This window comes from Monopterus albus, unplaced genomic scaffold (genome assembly GCF_001952655.1).
Source record: "Monopterus albus unplaced genomic scaffold, M_albus_1.0 scaffold158.1, whole genome shotgun sequence".
Lineage (NCBI taxonomy): Eukaryota > Metazoa > Chordata > Actinopteri > Synbranchiformes > Synbranchidae > Monopterus > Monopterus albus.
Window position 1 is genome coordinate 428,497 of NW_018128038.1, and position 24,446 is coordinate 452,942.

A 24,446-nucleotide genomic window follows, 5' to 3' on the forward strand; every position below is an offset into this window, starting at 1 on the left:
TTTAGTATATTACTTGTGTGGTGTAGAAGATAATTATTTATGTAGAGATACTGCTTGCAAACCAATGATGGTAAGATGATGTCATGGGGTAGGACTGGATAAGTCTGACTTCTTCCTACTCCATTCAAGCATGTACTAGGTATAAGCAAATTGATATTGGATTAGCATTTGTTGGATATGTGTAAAATGTGTGTTGACATATCAACTGTATTTACATGCTTGAAAGAAAGAATAAATCAAATCAAATGAAATAAATGGGACTAGGCCTGTGCTAACTTCTGACTCATTACAGTAGCTGCTTGGTGTTCCACTATTTTCACCAGTTAGTTTATGTGTCTGCTACCTGGTGCTGGGCAGGTGGTGCACCGTGGGTCTTTCAGACGTATTTTGATGAAACCAGCTGCTGCTGTAGAAGGCTGATGAGATGCTGATACTGCTATGAAACCAAAACTATGAGCTAAGAGAGGCTAAAGAGCTCTGTAGGGCTACAAAGTGAATTGTTTGTGAATTCAACATAAAAGGTGTGGCATATTTATTACTGCAGCTATAGCTACCAAACAGATAAACAAAAGGGACCAAAAACATATTTTCTTTCAATTTATTTTCTTCCAGCAGCTTGTGCTGTTGTTATCCAACAGCTCTTATTTTTTTAGTGCGATGACTGTGTGGAGATATGATAGATATATTAAAGGTGTGCTCAGCTCTCTGATCTACTTTTATTTATCAGCTACATTCCCCTACAGAGGACAAACAGATGTGTACACCCCCTGACAGAGCAGGACAAGGCCACAGAGCATCACACATTAAACAGAAAGAACAGCACAACAGCAGACAAGAGGAAAATGACTGTGACACATTGACAGAAGCCTGGGGATGTTTGACAGGGGGACGTGGGGTACCAGCAGTGACTGCAGGAGGGAGGGGAAGGAAGAAGGAGGGATTCTACCTTATAGGCGACTCGTGGTGGACATTTCTTTCCCAAACCTAGTGGAGGGGACATGTCGCGAAGCATCTTGTACATATCACAGTAAGTTATGCGGCCGCTTCCCAGGGGAAAGGTGGTAGGAGGCCATGGAAGAAGGAATGAAGGATTCCCAGGTGGGTGATATGTTGGGATTAAAAGGGGTAGGGGAAGTTACATCATAAGAGAAAGTAGCAAAATCCAAAATCAAACAATGGGACAGGGACAATAAAAGAGGAAAACAGAAATCCTTGTTAATAAAATTTCCAGGATATAATGACCATCCTGCCTGGACTTACAGATTCAGGAATGGATCCCAGAGGAAGAGGGAAGGATTCCCTGTGCAGAGATGCTGGTACAAGATTTGTTTTTGGTAATGAGAGTGAATTTTATGTTAAAGGAATACTCCCCTGTGGGATTTCTCTAGGCTCAAAGATGGCTGTAAAACCTAGTAGTTACAGTGAATTCCAATACAGTCTCAAAGCTCAAAGTATCATAGAAACATTTTAAATCACCCCTGTAACATAATCCAACTATCAGCTGCTTGGTCTAATAATCAGAATGTTCTATAAAGATTGCCACTTTGCCAGTAAACTGCTAAACATCTGTATCTAGCAGGGTTGCAAGTCACATCAAGTCACTGAGGCCAAAAACACTTTTCCCCATACAGAATTACTCATGTCCAACAATGAATATAGTCTGTGTTACAAGCACTTCAAATGATTTGTTGTATCTGCAAAATTTCAAGACTTCTAGAATCTCAGAGAGGGACTTCAATCTGTTAATACTGATACAAAACCTGATGATCTGCTGTCTCAATTAGGTCTTTAATCTGTGTGTCATAAATCAATTGAATAGGCTGATATACTGTAGGTAGTGAGAAGACTGGTGAACAGTTGTTCAAAATCTCAGACATTTTCAAGTGAAGGGGCTGCAAAAACACACGTATAATTGCCACTGATAGCACTGAGACACTTTTTTCAGAGATTAGAAACTGTTTTTTGACTAATTTGGCTTCACTTTCTGTTTCTGTACTTTTTTTTAATTCATTGATCTTTATATTTTCTTGACAGAGGATGCATCTAATTTTTGGCATGATGCAATCAAATTTCCCCTCTGAACTCACCTAACATTCTTTTGTTTTAATGGCATCCCTTGAAAAAGATCTGCTATGACCTTCCACAGCTGCAGCTTTAGAGATGTACTGAACACATGGAGCAACAGGGGAGAAGTGGACGATTCTGCAAGAGTTGTTTGAGAAGTTTCTGTGGATGTTTTCTTTCTTTCTCCTGTTTCTGGATGCTGAGTCATAAAGTGTATACTACAATCTATAATCCAGTCTGACTACATCTATCATTCTTCTTAAGGAGCAGCTGCAAACATTTCAGAGTCACCTGCCAAGGGAATGAAAAGACAAACCAAAAACCTTTCGGTGGAGTATTCCTTTAAGATGCCCTCTGTTTCTGCATGCTAAGAGACATCAGCAGTAACCAAAGTGGAAACAAAGCACACAATGCTCTCTCTTCACTTCACACTCTTCATTCAATCCAGTGTTTAGAAGCAGAAAAATATGGTAGACATCACATCAGATGTCTTTTGTTTGAGCCTGACTTGTGGCATTGTTTCCCGCACTCGCCATGGTTATCTGCCAGCTGGTTAGTGGATGATTGATGTGTGTTTGTATGCATGTGGGATCGGGTCATTCTCTGGCACTGCAGGGAATGAGGACAGACATTCACAGTCTGAAACCATCACTGTCCCTTTGAAAACAAAAGGACTGTGTGGGAGTGCAAACCTTATAAGCCACCCTGTTAGGGCACTTCTTCCCCAGGCCCAGGGGAGGCGAGATTAAACGCAACAATTTGTACATATCCTGATAGCATATCCTCCCGCTGAAAAAGATTGGACATGTCCAAGAGGTTAGATCACAACTTAATTCATTACATTTATTTATAATAATCTGTCATTAGTTAGTGGGCATTAACATTTGGGTAAATACACAGAAGTAGCAGCAAAGAGAATACAATATACTCAAGGCTCTTTGGCTGATTTTTTTTTTTTTCTGACTAAATCTGTAAATTGCTGGGATTATTTTGATTAGTACAGAAAAAAATCATCTCATTGTTTTGGCAGATAATCATTTGCTCTCCCAAAAAATTCATTTTGGATTTCTGTGCTATTATATTTTCTGCATGTTATTTTTCACATTTTGCCAAATTGGAGGTTTAATTTCAGTTTCAAAGCTGGAATAAAATTCTGCTAGAAACATCCTTTATCTGTGATTTTGTGTTGTAAAGGTAGTTAGATTTTGAAAATGTGTAAGATCTTAATTGTAGAATATAAATTTCCACCTAACCCCACTTTCTCTCCCCCCAAAAAAACATTTTCCTAGGAAAATTGTCTTTGTAGAGAAGAAGACACAAAAATATTTGTTTCTGAAATAAACAAAAAAAATCTAGAAGAACATTTAAAATAAAAAAAAAGATCTACTCCTTTAAAAATGTGTGAAAATCAATAAAAACAGAGAAACTAATCCTCAAATATATTGCAATTTGGATCAATTAGTTTTTACAATCTAACATACTGACAAGTTAAAGTAGCTGAAACATGCTGAATGTTACTGTAGGCACTTGTGAGAGAAGCTCATTCATATTCAAAGGGATAAACAATGATTGTTTCCCGTAATATCTGTCAGGTGATGGCATTTTCATTTTTCACATCTCACACCTCTCCTGGGGTCCTGACTCGCTGACAAGGCTCCTGGGAAGCCTTCATTAAAACATAATGAGCCTTATATAATCTGAGACAGATTATGCTTCACACTGCCTCACTCAAAACTTGAATTGTACTTTAGTTAAGTTAAACAGTGAGGATGTGAGGGGCAGAGTAGGCGTTGACATAAACCTGTAGTGCCCCATTGGAGGGTCAACAGTTTCCCTTCACACCACAGAGACAGATGGCTTTGGAGCTCGCTGGCTTAGCAGCATGAAGAGCCGAGCGGGCGCTGAGCGGAACACTGGATTTACATGCATCAATCCAGCCGACAGGGGACTCATCACCAGCCTCAGCCAACACTCTGGGCTCAGGCTTAATGTCACTCAGCCGCCCGTGGCAAGACAGGATTTTTCCAGTTCCACATCACAGAACTGTCCTGCTGGAACTCAGAAGCCATGCCGAAAGTTTCCTTGTCCTAGCCTCGCCCTCTTTCAGAAACAAACCTTTCCTCTTTAACACTGGCACTGGCTAATGCTGGGGAATGCACAACCTACCAGGCAGCGGGGTCATACTCCGCCCACACACGAATGAATTCATCAAGGTGATGAGGTCCCAAGATGGAGGCGTCCCTGGTCAGGTACTCAAAGTTGTCCATGATGACAGCAACAAAGAGGTTCAGCATCTGGTGGATGAAATCATAAGTGCATAAAGTTAATTAATAATAAATATAAGTATTCATTTATATGCTAAAAAACAACAGTAATTATGACATTTTAATCTGAAAAGAGAGTTTAGGAAAAGCATTCTATTGATGGAACCTATTTGTACTTTACACTGACAAAATACCAGATGTAATCTATGCATTTCCATTTAATAGACCATATCAGTAGCTGTGCATGTTTTTAGCCCCAAACATGCACATTACATCTTTTATCTTACTGCTAACCATTTTGCAGAGCATGTCCTTTTGTTTCCTGTTGGAGACTTTTCAGAATCCATCCCACTTGCACTTGCATTTCCCCTAACTAATGTTAGCAACAATTAGGACTCACTGTTTTTCTTTATTTTCTTTAATGTTTTGCTTTATTCAAAACCAGACCATAAATGTGTCCCTTGATTACAGTGTTTTAAAAATGTGTTAAATTGTTTAATCAGTAATAGGTGTCTAGTCTAGGTGAAATTCAGATTAAAGATTCAATTTACAATGCAAACACTGGCTTAACTGAATTGTTTCTTAGGTTACAGTATCTGCCATATTATCAGCAGCTCATTAGCATTTTCCTCCGCATTTTCTAACCGGGAGAATTTTTCTGAGCCATGTTCAGTGAAACAAGACCTTGTTAACTGTAAAATGCAAACAAGGACTTCTCCCAGAGGGAAACATCTTTTGGGTACATGGGGACATAAGTCTGGGTGAAATTAAATAAGATAATGAGCATTATTAACAAAGTTAGCAATGGTACAAATTTAAACTGTAAGTAGTATTTAATAGAATAAATCAGGCAAAACCTCTAAGCTTGTGTGTAACTACTTGCAATCAGAGCGCTCAGTATGAGCAGAGGTGTGATGGCTACATCATACTGACCAGGAAGGAGCAGAGGAAAATGAAGGAGACAAAGTAGAAGTATGCAAAATCACTTCCACACTCCTTCTCGACAGTTCCTGAGAGCTTATCGCAGGGACGGTTACTGAGACACGCTAACATGATCTCGTGCCATGCTTCGCCTGTCGCACTCCTGAAAGACACACAAATCATTGTTAAGGTACACATGTGCACAAAGTGAATTTAAACATTATACTGTACAGCAGTGATGGGAGTGTCATTGGTTGATACTTATTTCTGGTGTAAGAATCTTTTGGAATATGGAAGAGGTTTACCGGAAGAGAAGGGTTAAGGCCTGAAAAAAGGTCTGGAAGTTGTTGTGGTGATTTATGGCAGTGTCCTCATTCAGCTCGATGTTACCAAACACCTGAGACAGCAAGAGAGCAGGTGATGTTTACTGAAAGGAAACGCCAAACTTTAAAACTGTATACTGCTGTTATAGTGACCTAGCGTCACGTATACTGTAGGCTACAATGCTGATAAATGGATAGTAAAGGTTAAAGCTGTCTCACACTAGGTGTAACAAAGGTAACAGATTCAAGGATATAGCACTCAAGCACAGTCTGTACACACCAACACAGTCCTGAGAAGAGGTCTAATCAGCCATTAAAACATCTGTGGAGGGGTATCAACGGTTTGTCGGGACTTCAGGTTATTCAGATACACAAACTTTTGTTAGTCTAGTTGGTCATGTCACAACTCACCTGCATTCCAATGATGGCATAGATGAAGAACAGCATGGCAATGAGCAGGCAGACATACGGCAGAGCCTGGAAACAAACACACAAATACATTTTAAAGCCACTCAGAATTTCCACACATACACAATTTTCTTTCATGTACAAACACACACACAGAGAGTACCTGGCCTCTCTTTTGGTTTCTCTCTCTTGCATACACAAACATACACTCACAAAGCTTATTCTCCACAGAGGATTCGCACCCTGTAAGGTTTATGATTTCAGTCAGTCTGACCTGCAGAGTCAATTCTTTTAACCTGCTATTTATTTCAATGTGAGGAGGAGGCCAACATTTGTTGTAATTAAATAGCTAGCCTTTAACACTCTGCAGCTAGTGTTCATTTTCACTGGGCTTAAAAGCTCTCCCCGTTGACATTTACAGCTGCTAAATTCTCAGGGCTGTGGCCTGGTTCTCTGCTTTTAACTCAACTTGTCCCAGGGATTCAGAGAGCAAACCAGCACTGTGTGAAAAGTCAAACTGCAGTGTGCTGAGAGCTGTTTAGTTTGAGTTTAACAGTAACACAGGGATTCTGCAGTGTATCTGCTTTAGACCCTCTATCCTGGCATTTTGTGTGATATCCGTTTATTCAACTATAAACCAGTATAACCAACAGGGTCAATGTTAAAGTTTCTAAAGAACAAAGCATCTTCATTCTTAATTAATCACTTGCATCTTTCCACAGTGGATTGCTTTCATCTTGTGCTTTTTGGGTTACTCTTTGTGTTTCCTCACTTTGAAGGACTGAACGAAGGTCCATAGCAGGATGCGAATGGTGTAGCCCTGCCGCAGCAGCTTGATGAGACGAGCTGCCCTGAACAGCCTCAAGAAACTCAGGTTGATCAACTTGTCCTGAGAGAGAAAAAGGTGACCATGTGATGTATTGTAGTACACCCAAGTTAAAAGGAGTTAAAGCAATACTTTAACTCTAATGCTTTGAGAGGTGGAGAGTAACTAAATACATTTACTCAAGTACTGTACTTAAGTACAATTTTGAGTTATCTGTACTTTACTTGAGTATTTTATTTTCATGCTACTTCCAACTTCACTACATTTCAGAGAGAAACACTTTGCACTCACTATATTTATGTCCTAACTTTAGTTACTAGTAACATTTCAAAAAGAAGTTAATAAAACAAAAAGCAGTACAATTACAGGATTTTTTTTATCCTTGTTGGAAAAATTCACAAGCTGCCCAGTAGTTCTTCAAATTATAAACATAAGTTTAAATTAAAATTAGCTGCCCCTTTACCAGCTGCACCACTAAATGTGATGTACACAATAATGCATCAATTCTAATTTAATAATATGATGCGCATCATTCTAAAATTGTGCCATTTTGTCTAATGAGAACTTTTACTTTTGGTACTTAAGCTGTTTTCTGCTAATACTTTAGTTTTTATTCAAACAACATTTTGAATGCAAGACTTAACAAAATATTTTTACGTTGTGTTATTGCTATTTTTACTTAAGTAAACAATCTGAATGCTTCTTCCACCACTGCATACTTTTACAAATAAAAAGTAGAATTCATGAGCAGTAACCATCACCCTTACTCAAGTATTTACACGTAGAGATGTTTTGCTGCTACAGCCGTACATGGTCCAATGTGACAGTAGCGTGCTGGTTAATGTTATTATTTATCTGCTCTTGTGGTGGCTGCAGTGCAGCAAAAATTGAGACTTCCTTTAAATTAATCTCTTAATATTATTTATATAACAAATCAAGTGGATTCACTGGGCTATTTTTGAGAAATACAGTAACTCTAATTAGCAAGACAGTAAGAATTTCAAACACAAGTCAAAAATATGACCAAAATACACCAAGAATGAAATTGGCTGAAACAAGCATCAATTCAGTCAAAAAATCTGCCATAATTAAAAACATAACTGATTTTATTTCCTCGTTTCCCTAAATCCAAGCAGCACAGATGGCAGTGACTGGATCACATGTGTAAAAATCTGTTTCACTCTTTCTTTTAAAGTGTTGACTACTGGCATTGCAAAAAGTGTCAGCCTCAGTCTGTTAGACATCTAATTTTTAATAAGCACAAAAACATGGAGATAATGTAATGTATTTACAGTCCACACTAACCACCTTCCAGGACTCTGTAAAATTATGTGTCTTTGTATATTAATGCACTGATCTCATCTTAGCTCCAATTCTTGCTGCAAGCAACTGAAAGCTACGAGACATACTGTAAGGACTTGTTTTTCAGTGTTTAGTATGCACTGAAATAGCTCTAGATGATAACATCCCTGCTAAAGTATACTAGTCCAACAGTTTATTAGGTCTTTATATCATGTCACAGTCAGGATTCAGTAGGCAGACACTTTAATCTAAGGCCGTGGGAGAGAACAACAGACAGTGACGGGGCAACTGACAAAATCAGCCACCGACAAGAAAAGCCACTTACCGTCTAGAGGTGTCAGACGTGACAAAAGGGGCAGAGTGAGGGCACAGGCACCGAGAAAGATAGAGCAGAAGATGGAAACAGCAAAAGTGAGGAAAAACAGAAGGAAAGCAGGAGAGAAGACTAATGATCACATGAAGAGAAAGTGACGAAGAAAAAGCCACAGAAAGCAACAGTAGCCTGTCTCAGTCCTCAGCCTCCATAATCAAATACCCATACCAATAGAAAAAACTAATTGATCCAAATTGCAATATCATCTGTTCTCCTGTTGCTCTGTGCCTGCCTTTGTTTTCTGATTAGATTTGATCATTTGTGTATTGATGTTCCTGATGACATACTTCTGGTGTTAGTTTTCTCAGTTGAGTGTTCAGTTTGAGGACTGAGACTGTGAGAACACAGCAAAGCATGACTTTTAAACTCATGATTCTGAGTTGAAGTGGTTTGTTCAGATTGGAAATGTTTGACAAAAAATGTGATAAAGGCCCATGTAAATTACTGCTGAAAAAAAAAAAACAGTTAATGTCAATGGTTTTCTCTGTTTTGTAACCTAAATATCTAAGTGTTTTAAACTGTTGGTCAAAGAACTATTAATTTGAAGACTCCAGCTTGGAACCGTGATGAGTATTTTTCACAATTTTCAAAATTTTTACACTATAACAATGACTAAATCAATCAAAAAAGGGAGAGGCTGATAATAAAAATAACGATGACTTGAAAACCTAATTTCTATTATAGTCAAAATGAAAGTAAACTAATAAACATGAACTACTTTCCATTTTCTACTTTTCCATTTTCACACTTCACCTGCCTAGGCTAAGTCTACTTCCTGCATCATGGCACTCTGCAGTGAACCGTGGGAGACTGGTCATTGGCACCAAAGACAAACCGTGATATCTACAGCTCTTACTTTAATCTCTGTGACCAAGATGTCTGTGATGCTTCCAAGCACAGTGACAAAGTCAAAGATGTTCCACGCTGCCTTCATGTAGTTCTAAAAGACAAAAGCAGACACAGAGATTAGGTTACACAAAAGAAGAAAACACTAGACATCCCCCTGTGGATGCAAATCGATATACACATACACATACATACACACAAATGCTGCCACAACCCCTTGCACACACTAGCTGCTGCCTGCAGCCTGGATGTGTTCAGACTGGCCAGTCATCCAGGTCCTCGGGGCCGAGGCTGCTACCAGGCCCTGCAGCTGCTGTCTCAGCAGCCAAGTGTTTATATGGACCAGCAGCTGTGAGCCCATTCGCCTAAACAGGTGAAGGAAAGTGGTGTGTGAGAAAAGCTATTTGATAAATGGGCCTTGTAAATGGAACGAAGCCAGAGATGAACTGTCACGCTGCAGGCTAGACGGTGCCATGTTTGCAGAAGATTTATTCTTTTTGTGCACTCTTCCCTTCATTCCCTCTTTTTGTTACTGGATCACCCTGCTTATTCCTCAATAAGTGACTATGTTCCTTACGCTTACTGTTTCTCACTTATTATGTGTCCTCTAATGTTCTTTTATGTATAAATAATCAGCATCCGTCTGAGTTTGACTGTTGTAGTTAACATACAGTACATAAAGACAAACTGCTCATTAGCATAAAGAAGAACTGTTGGTACAGAACAGTATAACAGTATGTCATGTATTTGGTACAGAATGGTTTATAGACACGACAAGTTTATAGAGCACATGTTCATACGCAACAGCAATTCAGTGCTTAACACAGTGCACGCAGATGGATAAAACATTAAAATGCATACAGCATATAAATAAAACATTAGAATACAAATTAGATAAAACATTACATGTTCAATAAAAGCAACAGTTACTGTACATGAGAGTTCAAGTAGCAACATGTAGATACCTAGTACTTTTAGTATAGCACAAGTAGCAACATGTAGATACCTAATACTTTTAGTATAGCTGTGGAAAACTGTGGATTCTCACTGTTCTTGATATACTGTACACGTACTCCTTTGCTTCGGTCTTCCCAAGACTAACCTTCGTCGTTGGGTAATGAATGAAAACTAAATGTAAAAAACTGAACACATGATGTGTGTCTATAGTCACGCAGCTTTCAAACTGTCTATGTTTCCAAAACCCAATAATAACAGGAAAAGATTTCAACATTATTTTACACACAGCAACCTCTCAATGCTTAACTTTACATTTTCCACATCACTGTGCAATGCATGGGTCTAAATGTGGCCACTACCACATATTAAAAATCTTGCAAATCATTTTAACATTTACATATATGCATATTCAGAAGGAGATTTTCCCTCATGTATATAAACAGTAACACCACACAACAGTGAATAACTGACTAGCATTTGCAGAGTATAGTGTACATATAGGTTTGATGGCTCACCAGTGGACCGAAGGCAATAATCTTGAGGATACACTCCAGCGTGAAGAGCGCTGTGAAGATGATGTTTAAGTATTTCAACATGGACTCATAGATGTCCGGAGCTCCGTAGAACTGTGGGACAGGAGGAAGATTGTACACTCAACATATATTTTATAAGATATGAGAGAGGAACCACACTCAAGAACACCATACCCCATTTATGTCATCGGATCAGATAGCTACAGTATGTGATACTGAAAACTACAAGTGTACTGTATTTATAGCCAAGAATCCATAAAGACCACTTCTATTTGATTCCTCATACACACCACAGCAAGATGTTTAACATGTGCAAATATATCTGCCACATCCAGCTGCACACATGCATTTTAATCCACTCAGTATCAGTAGATGCTGTGCGTTGCCACTGTGATAATGGCAAGCGATTCTGGCACTGAAATTGTCTGTGCCTCAATGTGTTTGTGCTGAATGCTGGTTATTGTTAATTGTAATAAGAATCCCAGACAACAGGGGCAGCACTGAGCTCACTGACAATGAACAGCACTCCGGCGAGCAAAGCGGTGAACTTGTGCATCTTTACATGTTTTAAAAAGACTTTAATGGAAGTCAGCCTCTTTCCAACTGAGCAGTTATGTGGTTTTGTTACTTTTCACTCAACTAAGATCGCATTTGTTTCTGTGTGAAAAGTCATTATCCTGAAAGATTAGGCTATTCCATCTTTTCTCTTCTTCTGGTGTGTTTGACTTGTGACAAACAGCTTTACTGTAGGTGCATTACTAACACCTTCATTCCTATAGTTCTAGTTTTGTTTTAGATGCACATTTTTTAAATTCCACTTGTTATGGACCATCTACCGTAAATGTTTATCTCATATGAAAAAAACATAATTCAGGTTAAATTTGATTTCTTATCTGGCTGTTTGTTTGGCTGTGTTAGTGAAAACTCCAGTATCTCAGCATCTGGTCAAGGAGTAGTCAAATATGACAAAGTTTCTTTAGATTGCTTTAGAAGTGCTGGTAAGCAGATCTGGTTCACTGCACAGAGCCAGACTAGCTGATTCCTTCTGTTTCCAGTGTCCAACAGGTGACTGTAGTCTTATATTTAAAGGACATATACGTATACAATGGTAGAGCTTTTCTAATCCAACTCTCTGCAAAGAAGTAAATAAGCATATTTCCCAAAATATTGAACTATTCCTTCAGGATATCTGAACAGTCTTCCAAGGTGCTCCCAGTTTTAAATGTAATGCTGGTCCTCTAAACAGCACACCTACTTCTTAAACTAAAATCACCTAGTAGTACTGTGTAAGTACATAAACAGAGGTTAATCGGTATTATTTTCATTTTCTCTGTACTGCTACATTCTGGCTGCTGCCTGAGTTTAAACAACATATGGTCCTTCAAATACATTTTCAAAGTTTATGAATATGATCAGATAAAATAGGTAAACTAGTAATATTGTTGGATGAATGAAAACACAGTGCTCTCTGTCTGGCACCTTCCTACATTACCCAAAGTTTCATTCTCCTCTGAACAGATGAGTAGAGGAACTGCCAGGACATGAGTGCTTCTCTCCACTAGCAGAAAGCATTGTTCATCAGAAGCTGTGGCCATGTTTGATTTTTAAATGTTGGCCATGTCTCAAGGCCAGACCATTGTTGCTGTTATAATTGCATCTCATCCTTAAGAACCAAATTATAACATGGTCCAGATTTATGGAAAGAGCATCTGCAAACCCTTTTTAATATTTCAACAGTGTTTTTGTATCACACCGGGCATCACTGAGCCAGTACACTGCTGCTTCTGGCTGAGAGGTATCTGAGAAGAACTGGCACTTTGCCTCATTAGCAGGAGAAATCACTGACCTTCATCATCAGCACGACTGTGTTGAGGGCAATTAAAGTCATGATGGCGTACTCGAACGGAGGTGACACCACAAATTTCCACATCTTGTACTGGAAGGACTGCTTGTTCTCTGGCATGTATCTCGTCAGCGGCTTTGCATTGATGGCAAAGTCAATACAAGCTCTCTGTATGATGAAAAGATAAAACAAAAACAGTTTCTTTTACAGGAACTTTGCACCCTTCATCAAAGACAGAATAGTGCTAGCAATGAAATGTAATGAGATGAAAGACAGCTGGCACGCCACTGGAGGATTTTCAATGCTTTTTGTAATATCAAAAGATGAGATGCTGTCTGATCACTAGCCAATACTTTACAGACAAAAACTAATTTCAACAAAATCCCTGTGAAGCGGAGATGAAGCAAGTGAGGAAGAGAAACCCCACAGCTTTCTTATTTAGTGCTTTTTTCTGTCTGAGGGAACTGTAAGTTGTGTTAGATGTAATTTGCCTGGAAGAGACATTTAGAAGTGGCTCAGCATGTGCTCTGATTTCTAATGAAGGAAACATTTTTGATGCAAGAGACAAACATGTTCAGAAACTAGTGCTTCTGCAAATATAGTCAGCATGTGTTCTTGTTGCACATCAGGGGTAGATGTTGTTCAGGATGAAAATCAATGAACTGCATCACTTTTGCTCTCATATCACCTCATTCTTCTCCAGGCTACACTCCGACATGGCCTTGTCTCCTTGTTCCTGAAAGGTGATGATGATCAAAGCTACGAATATGTTGACGAAGAAGAAGGGGAACACTACAAAGTAGACCACATAGAAGATGGATGTCTCCATGCGGAAACCTGGGCTGGGGCCCTGATCCTCATAGGTGGCATCCACAGAGTGCTTCAGGACCCTGAGAAGAAGGGAAAGGTGAGCTGATGAAAGATGAATATCTATTGTACCTCTACCTTTACCCTACTTCACTCTGCACCTCACAAACATTATTCAGAAGATATTCAAATTGAATGGATGAGTCAAGACAGTCAGGAGGGCTGTATGCCTTTAACAGAAATTATTCCAGGTGTCAACAAGTGCTAACAAATCTGCTACTGTGAAATCAACAAGGGAATGGCATTAGCAAAGTCACAAATTATTCCAGGTGTCAACAAGTGCTCACAAATCTGCTACTGTGAAATCAACAAGAGCTTCAGGACACAGACCTTTTCAATACTGACTGTACTCTTGCTGGTTTATAATTTACTGCAGTGTGTGAAGCACGTTCTGACTAAGCATTCTACATATAAAGATGATGATGATATGGACTGTATTTTATATAGCGCTTTCTCACAGTGTGTTTCACTGGCCAAAGCGCTTTACAGCGATGATACACAATTCACCTGCCATGCACCGGCGCTAGTCAAGCCACCAGGAGCAATTCGGGGTTCAGTGTCTTGCTCAGGGACACTTAGGCATGCGGGGAGACCGGGAGTCGAACCACCAACTTGCTGGTCAGGAGACGACTGCCCTACCTCATGAGCCACAGCCACCCCTTATTCCATTTATAAAATACAGTCCATGATATTATTATTCAGTGTTTCTAATGTTATAAATGAGGATTATGGGTGTCTAAGATCAACATAAAAGTAAGGATAAAATAAAAATAACTAAAAAAAGAAACGATCAGGTCATGGTTTGTTTACATCCAATTGGATCAAACTGCATTACTAACCAAAACAAACACTGCCACTTGACTGGTCACATGTTTTCCCAGGTAACATGAGTTCACAAAGTCCCGTCTCACTTGGACCCTTGCACCGTCTTTCACTTATGCTAATCATAATCCATTAGATATGGAAAGTCTGTAAACCAATATAGATGTTTTTATTTTGGGTGAAGTGTTTGTGCACTCCAGGTATGTATTCTTCATACGCTGCTAAACAGATCAAATCAGTAATGCTGGATTTTCAGGATTTTTGGGTCTTTGACCCCCATCTGAGTTGTAGAGAGTAAAAAAATGGATTCAATCATCTGAGATAAGTGCACATTCTTGTGGTCACTGACCAGATTATATGCACTCATAGGTCACTTTATTAGGTACACCTGTACAATAGTATGCACTTCAATGCAACACTTCCACCTTATCATCTGTGTTTATGAAGCTCAAAATGTTTCAGTTTCATAAATGTAAAAATTCTAATCTATGTTTATTATTGAGGTCATAGATAAACGTGGTGTTTTACTGGACTACATTACAATATAGAGGTGTCTCTCTATTTTCGTCCTTCCCAGCTACATACATGTGTCCTTTCCAGCTACATGCATGAGAAGGTCAGAATATTAGGAACACCTCTGAATATAATGTAATCCAGTAACAATAACCCGAGGACCTAACAAACACGGATGTCAAAGTGTTACATTGTCAGCAACATTTTCAACCCCCAACATCCAACTCTGCATTCATCCAACCACTCCAATTTTCCCATCTCTACATCCCTCTCAGATTACACCATGATGGCATCAGGATGGATACTGGATCTAGGCCTTAGTATGTTCCTTGTCAGAGGCACACTTGGAAACAGAGTGAAATTAGAAGCAATCTATATTCAAAACGTTTCAGTGGGAAGCTGGTATCAATCATGGCCTGTTTTCACTTTGGTTCATTTTGTTCTTGCTTGTGTTAGGAGAGTTACTAAGTATCTGCAAGATTTTAGATTTAGGTTTTTGTTCATTAAAGTGTAAGAACAAGAGAGTAGATGGGCACTACAGAAAGCATTGTATAGTTTTTGGGGTATCCCAAATCGTTAATGCTAGTAAATACCACACCCTTAATTGTGAGTCCTTTCTTGTGGTCATGGTGTTATTGTACTCTATCTCCTTGTTTAGTACATGAGATTCTAGATGACTATGACAAGGTGAAACTTGATCAATTTACTACTCATTTCATCTAGGTACAGTGACTGAAATAAACAAACGGCTGTCATTGTTCCCCAACAGAAGTGATGATGCTGAATGAGTATGCTCATGGTACGTCAGCTCAGGCACAGAAGTCATCTGTGCACTCAGCCTTGATTGCATTTTTAGGGAATGCACAGTAATTAAGCCTGGGAGAAATCAGTTGAGTTTAATCTGTGCTGTACACTTTGCCTCCAGGAGTATGTTTCAGGAGATGTCACTGAAGAAAACTCTACCTTGACAAAAACTCTAAAAGCACTAATTATTAGCTATACAGTAAATCATGGCACTCTTACCTTTATAAACCAATTCATTCCTTTGATCGCTGAGGTTTATGGGTTTCATATTTAGCATCACTGTGTGTAAAGCTAAAATGAAGTAGTGTTTTATGTAAGAAAGCCATTACACAAATAAAATGATGTGGAGGTTTGTTCTGACTTACACTGGCCAGCCCTCTCCAGTGGAGACGGTGAAGAGTGTAAGGAAGGCCCAGAGGACGTTGTCGTAGTGAAACGCATACTTTTTCCACTCTCTAGGCTGAGCTGCTACATCGTCCCTGTCATAGTCCAGAAACTGACCCCTGAGGGAGAGGTGGTAGGACAAACAGAATCAGGAGGAGGAGACAAAACTATACTGTCAAAATGGAGGAGAAAAAATAAGCGACTGTTTCAGTTCATATGTTACCATGTGGCAGCCACCTTGGCTCAGTGTAATGATATGATGACAGAAAATCAGTTTCCTCATTGATGATTTACCATACATGTATTTTACGCTGTGATGATGTACCTGCACTCTTTCTCCAGACCCTTGGACTCATCTGTGCAGTAGAAGAATTTGCCCTTAAAGAGCTGCACTGCGATCACAGCAAAGATGAACATGAAGAGGATGTAGACGATGAGGATGTTAAGAACGTTCTTCAGAGAGTTTACAACACAGTCGAACACTGCCTGGAAAATAGTTATACACACAGACTCAGATCAATAAATGTAAGGTGTATACACACACACACACACACACAGGTTTAAAGTCTCACATGATTACATCTTCCTAAAAATAATGTTATTTCTCAGACCTATTGTGACTTTGCAGTGTAACGCCATCTTTTTATCTGCACACTAGCAAATCGCTTACAGGGTACATGAACACACCAGTCTTTGTATCTCTCCACCAGTCACTCTGCAGCCATTTTCAGGTTGTGCTGTGAAATGAAGTGCTTTCTGTTTATCCTGACATGCATACAATCTGACCAATGAATATTCTACTGCATAAGTGTCTCCAGAGTGAGGACAGAGCATATTTCCCCCCTCTTCTGTCAAAACACTCTGTCCCAGTATCCAAGAAGAGTTGTGTAAGAGCGTCTGTCTGCCAGTTCTGATCTGTCTCTGTCATCTCACTTCTATTATTCCAATCAGATCTTTCATCATTCGTCAGATCCATCACTTCTGGATGATCAGCCGCCATCGCACACTAGAGGGAAGCTGTCATCTGCTGCGTCAGAAGAAACACCTGGGGGTCTGGTCTCGATGAAGGTCACAATGGCACATTTCTGTTACTACAAAATTTTCACTTCATACAAATTCATGATTCAAAGAAGAGTTTCACTAGAGAGGCACATTTTTCTTTGACCCGAAATTATGCCATGAGAATAGCATAAAACATGTTGTAAACATTACAATTCTTTGCACAGTTACTTTAATAAAGTTTGACTTAATCACTATTATTGTAACACTTTATTTAAGTACAATAATTTTGTAAATGCATGAAAATTCAACATATCTTGTATAATTTGAAAAGAAACAGACTTTGCCTCTGCAGAAACCTAAATGCAGTTATGAAACACTAACAAAGAAGTATTATTTTAATTAAATAGGACAAATAATTGCTAACACACAGGTGCAGTATCATTCAAGTCCAACTGCAGCTTAAAACCCTCCAAATTTACTGAATATATCAACAAAAATCATGACGGCTGCCACTGAACTGAAAGAGGAATGATGCTCACACACTGAAGCTACAGTTCATCCCAGACATACTGTATTCAGGATAAAAGAGGCTGACTTCTCACTGGCACTTTGTAACACTGATCATTAAGAAGTTAAAGACTTACACCACCATCTTTTCTACTGTAGGTTTGAAAGGTGCAGAATGTTGTCAGCGTGTGCTCGAAAGTAACAATGAACTCCAGTGGTGAGCCAGTTTCTTGGATAAAAAAAACTAAATCCAAACGTTTAAAGAAACTTGATACTGAACACCGTTACCTAACATGACTATTTGCTATAATTCACTATGCCAGAGACAAATAAAAGTTATGTTTAATTTATGAGTGTTTGTGACATACTGAATATACAGGAGGTAGTTTGGGAAGTTTTTGCTTTGACCAAGTTTTTTCATTGACTGTTTTGTAACTGATTTGAACAAATGCTAACAACAGCTGCTGCTGTTGACAAAGGATACAAACTTTTAAGAGCCATCTTTCAAGCTTAGACATGTGAGTGTGTGATGCTCAAAACATTTTATTTGTGGTTCTTCTATCTAATTTAAAACACTGCTGTTTTAAATCAGATATATCCATTGTCTGGATACACTGTAAAATCACTGGACCCAGGACTATGCGTGACTGTCTCTGACTGCACCAGTTTCTTAAAAAAAAGAAAATTTATTTTTTTGTTTCTTTGTTTGTTTATCTAGCCGTTATTTCTTTCTCAGAATGGACTGGGTGTGTGACAGATTGTTTCACTGTACCTTCAGCTTGGGCAGCCGCTTAATAGTCTTGAGTGGCCGCAGGACTCGGAGGACCCTCAGGGACTTGATGGTGTTGATGTCCTTGCCTTTTGTTCCTCTGTGCAGATTGAGAGGACAGTTAATCTTGGTGATGTAGCATTAGTGATAATCATATAAACCCCTTCAGCCTAATCCCAAGTAACAAGAGCCGATTTTAGTACCTCAGGTATATTCTGTGTGATTAATACCTGTTTATATTCTGTTAGTAAAGTGCATGTATGAGTGTGTTATTCTACAGAAACATGCTACTGAACAACAGAAGAAGGTTTATTTTATTTATGCGGTGAAAAGTAATCAAAGTACAGTAAGTCCAGCAGGGCTTTTAGTAAGTCTAAAAACCCTGCTAGTGTCCGATGGAGGAGGCCCTGCTGCTCCTTATACCAGCATGTCACCAGGGCATTGACCAACTAATATTGTCCTTCCCAGGGAATAAACACACCCCCTACAGTACTGTGAAGGTGCTGTTTAACAATGTAAAGTATGTTCAAAAATACATGCAGCCTTTATCCAGTTTCTTTGGAGTGTACTCACTCACTTTTTTAATTGCCTGTCATTCAAATATGCTACTTTTTTAAAAAAAAAGGAAGGGCAACAATGTAAGGAATGGATTTGAAGGTGTGTTCATCTGTTCTAATGTGAGCTGTAAATGCTAGTGTGCCTGGCTAACTATAACTAAAGTAGTAACCTAGTGTTATTTTACAAAGGCAAGCGAAGGTGCATTCAGTGCACAAACAATACTGTCTGTCATTAACTTTATTCACTGGTGAGAATGCTAACGTCTTCCTGGGTCAAACACTTTTAGCCTCACTCTAGTAGAATTATATCAAGTGATGTATTTACTGCAGCCATTATTTGGAAAGTAAGGAACCTGTAGAATAAGGCATTATCATATAAATGATTAACTCCTTTGCTCTAAACTCACAGCTGTTCAGGTTGTGGCTATTTTTAAATAAGGCTAGTTGAAAGAAAAAAACAATTCAAGTAATTAATTGTATGTATTGTTTATGTGTATAAAGGGCAGCTGTCAGATGGAGGATTATGGATCCATACACCTTAGACTCAGGGGCTTTTTCTTTTCTCAGTGGAAAGTCAAACAAAATGGCATGCACCTCACATGCTCAGATGACTTGGTTATTGTTTCATGCAATCTCCAAAGCCAGTGCCAGTCCTCACTGCTGAAAGACTGCAACACTTTGAGATGGCAAGAACAGTTGCCAGTAGCTTTCAGAAGTTCCATGGGACAGGAAGATATAATATATACTGTATATATGTGTGTGCACATCTTTCTGCAGTTGTGTAGACACATTTTAATTTGCTACCATCGTGGTGAGGGCATTGTCGCTGGTCTTCAGACCTTCAAACTTTTAGGATTAAGGTTGGAATCAGGGTTAGACCTAGGCATTTAGTTGTGATGGTTAAGGTTAGTGTAATGGCCTAGGGAATGCATTATGTCAATGAGTGTCCTCACAAGCATAGAAAGACATGCATTAGTGTGTGGATACACACACTTATGCATGCACTTCTTTAGGGACGCCAGACGTGATGTCCAATCAGAAGCACTCTACTGCCTCAGAAAAACAGGATGCACAGGGCTCCTTCAATACAGCAGTTCACCAAAGACTCAGTTACATGGAGAATTTCAAGAATATACTGTATGTACAAACATATTCAAGATCAATTGTTACTAATTGTTAGGGCTCATTACTTTCATTTTTATCATACTTCGTCAGAGTTTAGCTTGATTATTGAAACTATAAAAATCTGTTCTACAATTAGCCTTTACAACTCTTATTTGCATAAACAAACACTTTGTAGTGGTGTTTGTTATGTGGATGCCGAGTTATTTTATTTGTTCTTGGCTTTTCAGATGATCTGGTATATAATCAGCTGCTCATTTGCATTTTTTCTCCATGTCCTTTCCAGTAATGGGAACATTTTCAGAGATGTCAGTGTTGCGAGGAGACTATTTACTGTATATGTGGTGATTAGCATTTTGCTCCAGCTGTTTAGAACAAATACAATTAAGAGAATTTAAAAACACCCTTAGGATGTGTGTGAACTAAAATGAAGGTGAAACAAGGTTAAAGATTTAGCCTCCTCTAAAATGCAAAAATGGGCCAAACAGGATTAACAAATTTCAGTGAAATAGTCAAGGTGAATCCAAGTAAGAAGCTGTAGTCCTTCACTGATTTCTGTCCATTGCATAAAGAAGGAGATCTGTAGGTGAAGGGTTTGGAAGTGAATGAAGTGGTAGCCTTTTAGCAAGCTGAACAATCAAACCCACTTTAGTCATAATAGGCTTTGATACAACTGGTACCCAACATATGGGGCAAATCAGCAGCCAGATGTTGGTCTTCTGAAAGCTATAAGGAGAGTTCCCAATATTGTCTTTTTGTTTTGTTGTCCCAATATTGGAATAGGAGGTTACTTTGCTACAAGGGAAGAGAGGAAGACAGGCAGGAGAGAGGCAGGAGGGAGGTCACATCCTGGGCATCTTGGGGTATAGTTTGTTTGGAAAGAAGCATTTTGTGGTTCACTTGTGGGGGGAAATGGGGAAGGGGGTCAATAAGCAAAAGGTAGATAGGGACAGTTCCCACCTGGCCATACTTTGTTGCGACCTGATGAGAAAGAGCAATGATAAGCATACACACACAGCACACAAACCCAAACACCACCCACACAAATAGAGCAAACGGACATTTAAGAAAGACAGAGCACGGTGATATTATTCGGCCTTTCAAATTCATCAAAGCACAATGAGGAGACAACAAAGATAAGAGACAAATAGAAGCACTTAAGCTAATTACCCTGTGAAAGAGCAAAGCAAAAATAAACTATTTGAAGGAAACAGTGGTTACATGTACTGAACGTGGAGAAATCACACTTATAGCAAAAGGATGATTAGGATGCCATGGACAGTTTGTCACTGAGGGAGAGAGGAGAATGTTGAACAATATAGTGTATGACTGCATTCGCGATGCAGCTGGAAAAATAAAATATGTATCCCCTATATGGGGCTTTCATTTTATTTAAAGGTCTGATTTAAGCCATTTTCACATACTTTGAGAGCTACGGTTGTGACGGCAGGCCACTGCTGTTCCACTAACTTCATCTACACTGGTTCCAGACCTCTAAACTGCTGCCAGAATTTCCAGTTTTTGCAGTGATTACAACAGGTCTGATATTGTGTTGGCTGTTTCTCTTGTTGTAAAAACAACTAAGCCAATCAAAGCTGTCCAGGCAGAGTAAGAATGAAGACATCATCTTCCTGTGCAGGGACAGAAATTGTCACATAAATGGCAGCATGTGTGACAACCATAACCATGTGGTTGAGGGATTAGGGGACACATTTCTGAAACAACTATATTCTTGGGAGGATAGTCTCTGACTGACACTTACTGAAGTTCTTAAATTACTTCTTGAATGGCAGTGAAAAGCTGTGCCAAACAACAGCTACAGTACCACTGAATGTTTTTGCTGGACGGCTGGACTTTCAGCTCTTAGTCAAATTAGCTCAACCATTTTGTTTGGAGGTTAAACCGACATCATCAAATGCGATAGATCAGAGCTGAACCAGGAAGTCAGTTTCTAAACCATAATGGATGCTGAAAGGAACACTTTGGTTATTTATTTTACAGTTTGTTTTACCAGTGCTTTTTATTTTCATCAAGTTACGATATGTCTGACTGATCAAAGTTGTTGTTGCATCCAATTTTTTTCCAGCAAATTCTTCACATCATCAAATCACGATAACTAGAGCTTGGTGAACGTGTTATTATAACTGAAAATGAGATCTACCTCTAAATAAGCTCCATGTTGTAATAAGCCATAATTATCCTTTAAGCCTTGCATTGTGAATGCAGCCTGTAAGAACCTACATGCCATGGCTCCGAGCTGATGATGAAGATGATAGGAGGGACAACATGGCTGACAGCAAGTCAAAGAAGGAGGGAGGGATGAAGCACAGCTGGTTCAATCTAATAACACTGTATGAGTGAATCCTACTCTTATGTGCACTGTATATACCCACACAGGGGCACAGCACACCGGACAGAATGATATTATTACACTTTATACCATGCCTTACAGTATACTTGTAAATTAGCAGCCAGAAAGATAATGGCAGAATTCTGAAGGTTACATCATCCTGTTTGCATCTAAAAAATAAACAAGAAATGTTTTATAGCTACAACAGACCCTGTTTAACAGTTTTCAATTGCGATATTTTTATTTGTGTTCTCATTATGCAGCAGCACACAGATCTTTTGTTCCCGTGAATATCTGGAACACTTTTTATTGTTATGAAAGCTTTGAAACTGTTGTTTCAACAGTACAGTATTTTCTTATTCATAGTGCTGCCCCCTATGACAGACTGGCGACCTGTCCAGGGTGTACCCCGCCTCTTGCCCAGTGTCAGCTGGGATTGGCAATAGCCCCCCCGTGACCCTGATCAGGAATAAGCGGTATAGATGATGGATGGATGGATGGATGGACACTGCAGCCCCACTGTGCATTATGTATATCGTTCCTACAGATACACATAAAGTATATCCAATGAATAGAAAACAGATAACTACACTTATGTAACCTGAATACAGATGTAACATAAACACGGTTATATAACACAAGCTGAATAAACTGTGATTGTGGCAGTGATGATAAGAATAACATTTAACAAACTATGACTTTTCTTCAAAGACTTAGATGAAGACTGCTGAAGACATATCTATAGACTCCTCAAATGACACTGGCTAAGATGGACAGGAATGGAAAGCAGAAGACATAAACAGGAAGACAAGTGCAGGGACAAATACATGGGCTGAGAGAAGAGGTTTTACCCCATAAGACTCCTGAAAGCAATCGAAGCCAGAAAATAAAGAAGGGAGGAGAAAAGTGAAAGAAAGAAGACAGGGACAGGGTCAGCTAGAGATAGAAAACAGGGAGGCATAAAAACAGTAAAGGTCTACAGCAGGCAAAACAAAAAAAAAATCAGAGCAGCAGAAGGCGTTACAAAGAAAAATACACAGGTGACAAACAGTGGAGCATTTCAAGTTGATATGTGAAATTGTGACAGATGAGAAATAGCATCCAGCGCTGGTTGAAACAGATTATGTGATCACCTTCTTACACTGGAGACCCAGAATACAGGTCTGTATGCTTCAAGGCAACTCCCTTTATACTGTGGCTATGGTTAACATTTATTTCCACTTGACTGCAAGGTGCCTGTTTAAAATCATACTTTGAACATAAATGTGGTCAGATTAATTTCTATATCAGCATGTGAAATACAATGAAATTCAAGTAACCACAGCAACATTAACCAGTGCTCAAACTGGGCCAGTACCAAGGGATGCAGGGATTCTGTCCAGCTGAGTGCTTATTACTCAATATTGCCACTTTATTGCGATTAAGGGAAAACAGGCAATTTTCCTGTTCAAAATCAGTGTGAGAGGAGGTAAAAATGTACAGCTTTGTGAAGAAGGATGTTTTTTTCAGTAAGTCAGTATAGTATAACCACAATAAACCACTCCAAGATATCCCAGTATACTACATAGAGAAAATTCACCTTCACCGCATCTGTTAGGTTTGGAATGTCCAAACCATCAACTGTATAAAATACGGACACCATGACAGCTCCCAGAAGTGAAGTGACTCCCCTGGTGGCTGGTTGCAGTATAGGTCAAGAACTCCGCCCCCTCCATGTTAGCGGATGGGACAAGAGCCGAATCAAAAACTTAGTAAGTACAAATGAAAAAGATTTTTCCCAGAGGTGATTTCTGTGGTTCTTAGTTTTTAGTAGATATTATCATGCTGACTGGTGTACAAGTGGTAATTTTTTCTGGTACATTTGTTAGGCTTGTTTGATGATATAAAAAGGAGTGTACTTTAGATGATGACAGATTTGATTGGCGGTCTGCTACGTCACTCAGCTACTCGCTGGCTACTATGGCTGGAATCTGGCTGGAAAATGCCAAGATGGCGGCCGGCGCATCTGGGATATTTTGACTTCACTTTTGCATAGTGGAGGGAAGTGGTGACATCCATATTTATAGAGTCAGTGGTCAGGACATACAAT

The 24,446-nt window shown here is 39.1% G+C and overlaps 1 protein-coding gene across 16 annotated transcripts in view; it reads right to left on the bottom strand.

Annotated features, from left to right (window-relative positions):
- Nucleotides 1–24,446, bottom strand: part of cacna1bb (calcium channel, voltage-dependent, N type, alpha 1B subunit, b) — a 137,778-nt gene that overhangs the window by 16,430 nt on the left and 96,902 nt on the right. For 7 of the 16 annotated variants that reach the window (XM_020615082.1, XM_020615083.1, XM_020615087.1 and 4 more), the window contains 15 exons: nt 23,209–23,220; nt 18,332–18,428; nt 16,376–16,536; nt 16,032–16,169; nt 13,349–13,550; nt 12,664–12,828; nt 10,800–10,910; nt 9,338–9,421; nt 8,434–8,436; nt 6,753–6,869; nt 5,984–6,049; nt 5,555–5,646; nt 5,262–5,412; nt 4,231–4,358; nt 947–1,043 (listed from right to left, as the gene is read on the bottom strand). In XM_020615082.1, coding sequence (XP_020470738.1) covers nt 947–1,043; nt 4,231–4,358; nt 5,262–5,412; nt 5,555–5,646; nt 5,984–6,049; nt 6,753–6,869; nt 8,434–8,436; nt 9,338–9,421; nt 10,800–10,910; nt 12,664–12,828; nt 13,349–13,550; nt 16,032–16,169; nt 16,376–16,536; nt 18,332–18,428; nt 23,209–23,220 — 1,624 coding nt within the window. Of the gene's footprint in view, nt 1–946; nt 1,044–2,756; nt 2,854–4,230; nt 4,359–5,261; nt 5,413–5,554; nt 5,647–5,983; nt 6,050–6,752; nt 6,870–8,433; nt 8,437–9,337; nt 9,422–10,799; nt 10,911–12,663; nt 12,829–13,348; nt 13,551–16,031; nt 16,170–16,375; nt 16,537–18,331; nt 18,429–23,208; nt 23,221–24,446 lie in introns of all 16 variants that reach the window. The other 9 variants (XM_020615086.1, XM_020615079.1, XM_020615091.1 and 6 more) reach the window with 6 other exon arrangements.